Source organism: Lagopus leucura, unplaced genomic scaffold (assembly GCF_019238085.1).
Source record: "Lagopus leucura isolate 7727_CA_CO unplaced genomic scaffold, USGS_WTPT01 Super-Scaffold_100040, whole genome shotgun sequence".
NCBI lineage: Eukaryota > Metazoa > Chordata > Aves > Galliformes > Phasianidae > Lagopus > Lagopus leucura.
The window spans coordinates 3,423,912-3,433,088 of record NW_024962289.1 but is presented as its reverse complement, the minus strand read 5'-3'; the positions used below and the strand labels follow the sequence as shown (position 1 = coordinate 3,433,088).

At 56.3% G+C, this 9,177-nt stretch overlaps 1 protein-coding gene across 3 annotated transcripts in view; it reads right to left on the bottom strand.

Moving 5' to 3' along the window:
- Positions 1 to 8,874, bottom strand: part of PIK3R6 (phosphoinositide-3-kinase regulatory subunit 6) — a 21,469-nt gene extending 12,595 nt beyond the window's left edge. For 2 of the 3 annotated variants that reach the window (XM_042883971.1, XM_042883973.1), the window contains exons 1-2: positions 6,388 to 6,491; positions 1,001 to 1,117 (exon numbers count right to left, since the gene is read on the bottom strand). In XM_042883971.1, coding sequence (XP_042739905.1) covers positions 1,001 to 1,013 — 13 coding nt within the window. In that variant the 5' untranslated portion in view covers positions 1,014 to 1,117; positions 6,388 to 6,491. Of the gene's footprint in view, positions 1 to 1,000; positions 1,118 to 6,387; positions 6,492 to 8,727 lie in introns of those variants that run through there. The other variant, XM_042883974.1, reaches the window with a different exon arrangement.
- Positions 8,875 to 9,177: the final 303 nt, after the last annotated feature.

Below are 9,177 nucleotides of genomic sequence, written 5' to 3'. Positions count from 1 at the left end.
CCCCCCCCCCCCCCCCCCCCCCCCATGGCATGGGAGCATCCCAGTGACAAGGGCTCTCTTTCAGGCTCCTCCAACCCACAGCTGCCCACCCGGGGCCCTGAGCCCCCCCAGGCAGATACGGAGCTCTGACTGCCACCCGCTCCCCATTCACGTCAGCAGTGAGCCGCATCCTTCCCGTGGCCAAAAATAAATGTGAAAACCTCAGAGCTGATTTGGGGTATGACTTGTTCCTGTGGTGAGGACTGCTGCTCACGAGGGAGCTCGTGTGTCAGCACTGGCACGACGCAGCTGTTGAAGCCATGTGAGGGATCAGATGGGAAGCACCCATTCCCTAACTCTAACCCTGACCCTAACCCTAACCCTAACTCTGCCCTTCCGTCCCAGTTTTGCTCCCAGTTTTGCCCATCCCCCACACACCCTCTTTAGCCACAGCTCCATCTGCCCAAGCATCAGAGATGGCTCAGGGCAGTGGTGCATTCCTCTCTGACTACAGGAAATGAGAGCCTGAGTGATGCTATGGAAGCACTTTGCTCAAGGACCACAACTTCCACACCTCCTTGCAAGGCTCTGCAAAGGGATGAAGCTGACAAAGCTGGGGCTGGGTGGTGGAGCAGAGTCTTGGGCTTCCCAAGGAGCAATGACCAGGAGAGGGGAGCCAGCAGCCATAGGAAGGGACAGAAGGAAACTTCCCATTCTTTTTTATTTGTGTATATTTGTAATGATGACGGGAAGCTTTTCCTGAAGCTGATATAAACACTGTGTGCTCTCTTTCTAAATCAAAGTGCCTGCAGCCATGGTACACTGCCATTTCTTCACAGGGAGCAAAGCATGAGACCAGTGCTCCAACACAAACAAGGGGCACTTTGATCTATAAATGCTCACAGCCTACCAGCAACAGCAGGAGTGGCTTACACACAAGATCAAATATTTCAGCATCAATATCCTGTCGATAAAATGTCAGATTGTGCCAGAATGCGTATTTGATCCGCTCTCCACCCACCTGCACTCTCCATGGCTGGGCTGGGGCTGCAGCAGAGCGTGGGCACGGCTGCAAGGCTGCTGAGTGCACGGCTGCTGCTCACTGCGCACGGGCATGGCCTCGGGTCCGGGGTCTCACCTGCAAAAAGCACAGGGTGCTGTCAGCTGTACCTGCAAAGGCAGGGCAGGGAAACGGAGCCCAGGGCACAGGGCTCTTGGCACTTAGCCCTGAGGTACCAGATTGGTGTTTGCTGGGGAAAGGCTCAGCTTGGAGCTGAATCCAGAGGAGCTCTTGGTACCCACAGCAAGGAGGATCAGCATCACTATGCGGGTCATCACTGAGAGCCTTCTCCTCCCCAGGAGTTAAGGAGAAATGTTTGGGTTTAAGCCAAATTGAGTCCAAAATGCAAAGTCCAAGAAGACAAGGAACATATGAAAAAGACAAGTGGAATAGCCATAAGGCCCCTGTCCAGCACCTCTGAGAAACAAAACCCAGTAGAGCTCAGTAGCAAGCCATGCTCCAAAGCCTGGTGTTGGACGGCATAGAATCATAGAATCAGCAAGGTTGAAAAGGGCCTCCAGGGTCATCCAGACCAACCATCCACCTACCACCCACTAAATCATGTCCCTCAGTACAACATCTAAGGCACCCCTTTCCATCAAGCATTGCTCTCTCCAACAAAAGAGGAAAAATAAAGCAGGGAGGAAGAAAGGGAGGTTCCCCTGTGACACAGCATCCAGTCCCCACCCATGGGACCCTCAGTCCTCCAAATCCCTCCAGGCACCATCAGGCCATCAGCGCATGCTCTTCCTCACATCCTTGCTCTATTTAGGATTTGTTCTCCACAGAGATCCTGAATCTGTAATTACCAAACACAGAGCATCCTGCTGGGCAGCTCCTGGCCGCATTGATGCCCACCAAGGTGCTCCCACTCCTCCTTGCTACGAGCGCCACGCATCATGATAGAGGTCGGCACCGTGGCTCTCAGCGCATTATTTCCTGCAGGAAAAAGTCCCCCAGAGGGGCCAGGTGCGTGCAGTGCTCCTCAGTGCCCGCTGAAGTGAAACGCGTGTCGGCTGTGAGCGGCGTCGTGGCTTCCCACATCCGCGTCCCACCTGCCCGCGCGTGGGAGGGGACCCAATGTGCAGTGCTCATTTTCCAGATTTAGAATAGGACCTGGGTTGAGGCGAGTGGTTCCGGACCCACGGAAATATGCTTCTCATTCTTCTGCTCACTGCTCTGCTGCTGTCCTTGCTGCCTGCACAGCCTGGAGGTGGGACAAGCAGCCCCGCATGCTCCAAGGATGCAGCTCCCCAGGAAAATTCTACCAAAAATGCCCCCAGACTGATCCCCAGCGTCCATCAGAACAAGCAGAAGTTATGTGAAAAGAGGCACTGGAGGACACAGAGAGAAGGTGTGGGGTCAGCTTGCTCCCCACCAGCACCAGCAGCTGGTCCCTGCTCATCCTGGCCATAACCAGCACAAGGACCTGCTGGGCAGAAACCACTCCTTTTTCACAGGGGACATTTTCTTCCTGCTGTGCTCCACAGGAGTACCAAGAGGCAAGGAGGGAAGGGACATGGGGCTGAAGATGGGAAGAGAAGAGTGGCACCAGGCCCCTGCATCATGCCCGCTCCACCAACCCAGCCCAAACCCAAACCTGACAAGGAGGGCTTTGAAGAAGCAGGAACACATGCTGCAACCAGGACTCAATTCCCCCTCTGTGTAGAGCCCTCACAGACAGCACAGACAGGAGCCCAGGCTTTTTTTTTTTTTTTTTTTTTTTGATCAGCAGCAGCAGGGAGATAACCCAATTTGCCCACACAAAGCCAACACAACTGATGGAGAAAGATGAAGACACCAACCTCCACAGACCCAGCACACTTGGTCTGCTTCAGATGAGGTTTACAGCTGCAACAGCCACGTCCTTTGTCCCTTACCCATGCAGATGCAGGCTGCTCCCATGCAGCTTTTGAGTGGCATCAATGAAGCCAGGCTGATCTGTGCTAGATGACCACGGTACCATGGTTCACAACCCCAGGAAGGAGGCTGCCAACCCATGTTGGGCTTGGCATCTGAGTAGGAGGGAAACCTTGGCCACCACCAGAAGCCTGCAGGGCCACAGGAAACATCTCAAGCACCAGTGCCAAACTCAGAGCCATTGATTTGGGTGAAAATGCATTTTAGCAGATGTGCGCAACTGCAGACATGGAGACACCAAGGCTGGTGTCACGGCAGCGGCTGATGCTGCACCACAGCACCCATTAATGGGGTCCCCAGTGCCGTGCCAGGCTGGGACAGGATCTGCCCCAAACACCCATGCCACGTTCCCCTGCCTTCCTCAGACACAGCAGCCACAGATGGAGACCCTCACCTGGCAGACAGCCTGTGAGAGAACGCCATGGGCTTTCCTGGTACCTTGCCCTGCAGTCCGGTGGCACCAACCCCATCTCACCCCAAACCCACACCTCCCCACTGTACACGGGGACCCACAAGGAAGACCCGCAAGGAAGACCCTGTCCCCTATCTTGCTCCGGGCCTCACTCACCTCCCGCTGTATCCTCCCAGCTCCCGGCATCACCGCGGGGCGCAGGATGGGCTCATGGTGAGGAGGAGGAGGGTGCGATGGGCCAGGAGCCAGCAGGCAGCAGCGGTGCCGAGCTCTGCTCTATGTGCACGCGTGAGAGCTTGCAGCTCAGCGGCCACAAGCCTGGCCCAGAAAAGGAAGGGCTGTTGGGCCCCAGGCCGTGGGGAGACGGCTGAGCTGAGGGGAAATGCGACGGCGCGGTGCAAACACTGGCCCTGCAGAAGTGCTCAGTTCCCCGAGTCACACCACTCCTCCTTCTGCCCCCTCCTCCCCACGCATCTCTTCCCTCCTCTGCAGCAGCCATGAGACACATCTCATCCCGTAACTGGTTATTTTGCTGTCTGCCAGCTCAGCAAGACCAGCGGCTTCTCCGCACTCATCCCACTTCTCTGCAGAGCTGCCGAGCCCCGCTTCCTCCCTGCAGTTCTTAAAATACCCATAGCATCAGCTGGATTTTAGTTCGTTTGCAGGGAGAAAAATCAGCAGAAAGGGTGAGAAGGAAAGTCGCATCCCTCCCTTCAGTTTCCAAGAGCTACGAGGCTTTTAGAGATGAAACCTGCACGACTCCAAAGCCACCTCTCCCAGGAGCTGAGGCAGAGATGGAAGCCATCTGGCTGCATTAAGAGAAATGAGGAACTTTGCAGTGAAAGCACGGTTTGCCCCAGAAACAGGCTGATATGATCACGGATGAAGAGGCTTTGCAGCCTCATCTTCCTCTTCCAAACCTGCAGGGTGTCAGCAGCAGTGTGAGCAGAGCACCAGCAGCCCACCCTACACGCTTCTCAGACAGTCCTGTAGGTCACCAGGAGGCTTTGCTGACAGGCTGGGGCCCTGGGGGTATTGATTCCCCCCTTAGCTCCCATCTATGACTCTTCTAAGCTCTGGGGTGAGGTTGGAAGTGCTATGGCAGAAGGATGGAGACATGCCCACCCACGTGAGCCATCCCAGCCCCACTGAACTCAGTGGGGTGACTCAGCTGTCCCCAGCAGCGCTTGACTTGGGGATGCATGGGCACCCTGAAAAACCTGCTGCTCTTTTTCAAGGGCCACCAGGAGCTGGCAGAAACTTCGGAACACATTTGAGGGGAGCTGAGATGGCACCCATAGGAGGAGCAAAGCAGAAGTGCCCAACACCATGGCGGAGAGCCCAGAGCCAGAGGGAAGACCTGGGAAGCTCAGTCACTCCATCAGACCTGCTGAGCACAGCCATCCCCTCTGGCAGCTCTGCCATGGACACAGGTGACAGAGCAGGGCAGGTGCAGCCCATGCTGCACACACTTTTGCTCTCCCTGCGTTATATTTAGTCCTGCTCCAAAGGCGGTCTCTCCACGCCTCCTGCAGCCCTGTATTTGGTTACACGGCTCTGCCTGAGGCTTCCTGCAGCTCTTTATCAGCTCAGTGACAGATGCTTGCCAGGAAAAACCCATGTACTGCACAGGAACGGGGCAGCACTGCACAGCGCTCTCAGGCGATGGCAAATAATGGTGTGTGTTTGACCCATTGGATAAACACAGCACTCGAAACAGCAAAAATACACAGCAGGTTTGGTAAAGTTTGAGATTTCAAGAATGCCCCAAAAATCATCCCTCAAACCAGGGTTACAAACACAGGGTCCCATGTCCCACTAGTTTTGTATTTTTGTTCCACTTTTTTTTTTTTTTTAATGTTTTAGGAAAAATATTAAAGACTGAAATGTTTTGTTACCTGCATATCAACGATACTGCAGGGTTCTCAATGATATCAACGACATGAGAGCTGCTCCAAAAGTAACGCCTCCTGTTTTGTGATGTTGGCCCACAGTGTCAGAGGCAGATGTTGGTGGGATGGCAGTAGAGCCTGAACCTTCTCACCAATATCCTGTTACATTTAGTTGCTGTGTGACAGAGGGCAGCAGAGGGGCACTCACAAAGACACCTGACATGGAAGTGCAGGTGAAGCAAAGGGGGAAAACTGAGTTCCTCCATGTGCAAAGGACAGACAGGAGGAGGCATTAATTTTAGAGAAACCTATGATGTAATTCCTCTTCACTCAATGCATGCCAGACAAGGTAGGGAAAGCTACCATCATCCAGCTTCTGCCCATGCCACCACCACCTCAGCCCCACAGCAACCAAAGCAGGGAAGGGCTGGCAAGGACTGTGGGCAGCACTGAGTGAGCTGCTCTGCAATGGAGCATCCCAAGGGAGATGGGGTGTGTGTTGGGCTGGGGGGACACGGAGCACATGTCCTCATTGGGGACCAACAGATGTCCCCAGTGCAGAGCAAAGGAGAACTGGCCACCCCCTCACTGCCCCCATGGCTGCCTCCAGCCAGCTTAGTTAGGAAAGCAGCACAGTGATGCTGTGTCAGATGTTACCCACAGCCATGAGTCCTTCCAGCACTGAGAGCCAAGGAGGGTTGTCCCTGCAGGAGCTGAGGGCTGTGACCCCAACCCGACCCAGCTGCCTGGTATCCCATGCTGGTACTGCCCAGACAGACCCCAAAATCCCCAAATCCCCAAATGCTGCATTGGGAGCCAGGGTCACAATGCAATGCTACAGCAAGATCCACCAGCACAGCACACCAGAACCCTCTCTTTAGCCGTGCAGAGCTGCCAGCACTGGGCTGCTCTCTTTGGGCCAGATCTCCACCTCCAGCCCTGCCACACAGCCTGGGTGGCACACTGGGACCAAAGCAGCCCCTGCACAGGGCAGCAGCAGCTCCAGATTCCACCAGGGACCCAAGCCACAGACAGCAATGCACACACAGCTCAGGCTCATCTCCCCTTAGATCAGCCCCTGAGCACAAGTGTCACAATTAAAATGAAAACTATGCCAAACTCACATGAAAATCACCTGAAGACCTTGTGTGAGAGCCACACTCCTGTCCCCATTCCGATCGGTGGGGGGGACACCCCCAGGATAAGCAGCAGAGCCACGCGCAGTCCCTTCTGGCCCCATCTGCAGCCTCAGCTCGTGGCAGGTTGGTGGCTTCAGGCGGCCCCGTAGGAAAGCAGCTGCTCTCCCCAAGACTCTCCCTGCCAAGGAAACGCGTCCCCAGCTCAGGCTGTGCTTCCCAGCAGCACTTTGCTGGGCTGCTCCAGCACGGCACGTCCCTGCCAGCAGACCCACAGCACGGGGTGGGCAGGAAGGACCTGGCTCAGCAACCGAACCCTCTCAGAGCCCACATCCATCTGTTCGCCAGCACTGAATGGCCCCGATCCCGTCCCTAAGGCTGCCCTGGAAATTGAGCTCTTCCTGGACACCAACGGCTCGTTGGAGATTTCCTCACCAACGTCACATTGCATTTTTTCTAAGGGAAGAAACAAGTTTTCCGGACACATCGGCTTTTTCGATTTAGAGTCTCTCTTTCCATTCCCGGAGTGAGCTTTGGATAAACAATCGGAGGGAAAAAAGCTCTGCCAGGATTGCTCACACAGAGTGCTCAGGGGAAATGGTGCGCAGTGCAGCCCCGCAAACCGCGGGCAGTGCATGGGGAAAGCAGCCTCGTGTTGGCTGCAAATCCCTTATCCCTTGCTAAGAAATGTGGGGCTCAAGTGGGAATTTGGGGCATGTTCACCTCTCACAGTGTGCAGCAAACCCCCCCCCAGGCAGCACCGGCAGGATCTGAAGAACTGCAGTGGGGCCCCACGTGCAGCACCCAGCGCAGCGCAGCTCTCCCAGCAGCTCCTGCCCAAACCATGGTTGATGGACGGCGCTGCCTTCAAGGCATGTCACACCTCAGAATAGAACAACGTGACTCAGCCAACTCGGCAGCTGCCTTCTGCACAGCCATTGGCACCGGCAAAGCTCACAAAAGCAAGAAAGCAACGGGGAGGAAAGTACTCAGGGAAACAAACCCCAGGAGGCCTCACATCTGGGTAGGGGGACACAGACACGCCAAGGGGCTCCTTGGATCAGCTCCTTCATAAGGACTTGGAGGTGAGGAGCTGTATTTCTTGAAAAAATTGGAGCTTCTTGCTCTGGGCACATTGGGCTGCAGGGGAGGAGCTCTGCCACCACATCCCAACCATGAGCTCACACAGCAATGACTGATACTGCTGCTGCTGCTGCTGCACCCACCCCATGTCCCAGAGAGCAATGGGAGCTCAGAGCACCCCAGAGCTGGGGCACGAGTGTTGCCTTGAAGTGGGACAGCGTCAGACACGAGGAGCACGTTGCAGGACTCTGTGTGGGAAACCACTCCAACAGAAATGTTGAAATTGGAGCTTCCCCAGCAGAGAGATGGGCAGGCTGGTGTCTGGTGGTGGGCCGGGTGCTTCCCTGCAGCTCTTACGTGCAAAAGTAAAATAAAATAAAATTAAATTAAAAAAAGAACAAGATAAATATATACGTATATATATAGCAAAAAATATAGTGATTTTGTGTAATGCAACAGCATGAACAGAGCTTCCCATAAAGCCCCGGAAAACGACAGTTTGCTGCCCTATGCCACCATGGGCAGCACAACAGCAGTGACCCCTATTTGCTCCCACTGCAAGCTCAGCTGTGAGGGCTGAATGCTGTCCTTGGATTTGGATCATCCATAGAGGAACTGCTGGAGAAAGCCGGGAGAGCCACGCACCCACTGTGTAACGCAAGGACCGAGTACACACACACACACAAAAGGAATTGTAATGCGCAGAGGTGATCCATCAGCCCTGGAAGCCCAGAGGAGATTGTTTCCTTGCTCAGACTTGGCAAAGAGGCAGAGGGGGAGGCGGTGCTGTGCAGATGAAGGAAGGGCTGCACCGTGTCCCACGAGCAGCGCACCCGGCGGCTCTTGTTGAAACGCAAACCGCCAGCGCTCCACTTTTCAGTTTCCTTTCCGGACGGGGCTGCTGTCTGCTCCGTGCTGTCACCACAGCTATCGCAATTTACTGCCATGACCCAAGGGGCGGCTGCAGGTTGATGAGGGGGCACGCAATCGCTTGGGCGGGCAGGCTGGGTGCGAGCCCAACAGCAGCAGCAGTGGAGCACTGGGTGCCCAGCAGCACCGGGCACCAGGGGGGCCATCCCCACGTCCCTCTGCCCCAGCACCTCCAGTGCCCTCTCCCCTCGCTCCCCCCGGTAAAAAAAACCGCACCGACTCCGTTCAGGCCTTCCCAAGGATCTTACCCGCGGGGATGCACCGCGTATTCCCGCAATTCCACCCTCTGTGCGCGATGCCCATCGCGGCCCGTACCTGCGTGCCCCGCGGGCTCATCCGGAGCAGCGCGGCGAGACCCAGAGCTGCCACTGAGGTCCGCAGTGCCGGCGATGCGGCCGCACGCAGCGGGGCGAGGGCAGCTGTTTTCGAGACAACTTCCTCTTTCAAGCTGAAGCCCCGAATGGAAAGCTGCCGTGCCGCGCTCAGCCGCCGCTCTCCGCCCCGTCCCTGCCCCGCAGAGCCGCTCCGGCACCGCACCGCACCGCCCGGGCTGCCCCGCGCCGGGAGCAGCCAGTGTTGCTACGAGAGACAAGGAGGAGTCTGTCCGAGCTCCAGAGCGAAGTTTTGTGCGCTGCCAGCGCTGGCATCCCGCCGTGCGCATCTGCTCCGCGCATCTACAACGCGCGTCTGCTCTCCGCCGCCGTGGGACGGTGCCCCCCGCAGCCCCCCGCTGCCAGCTGTGGGGACACCCGACCCCCCTACTCC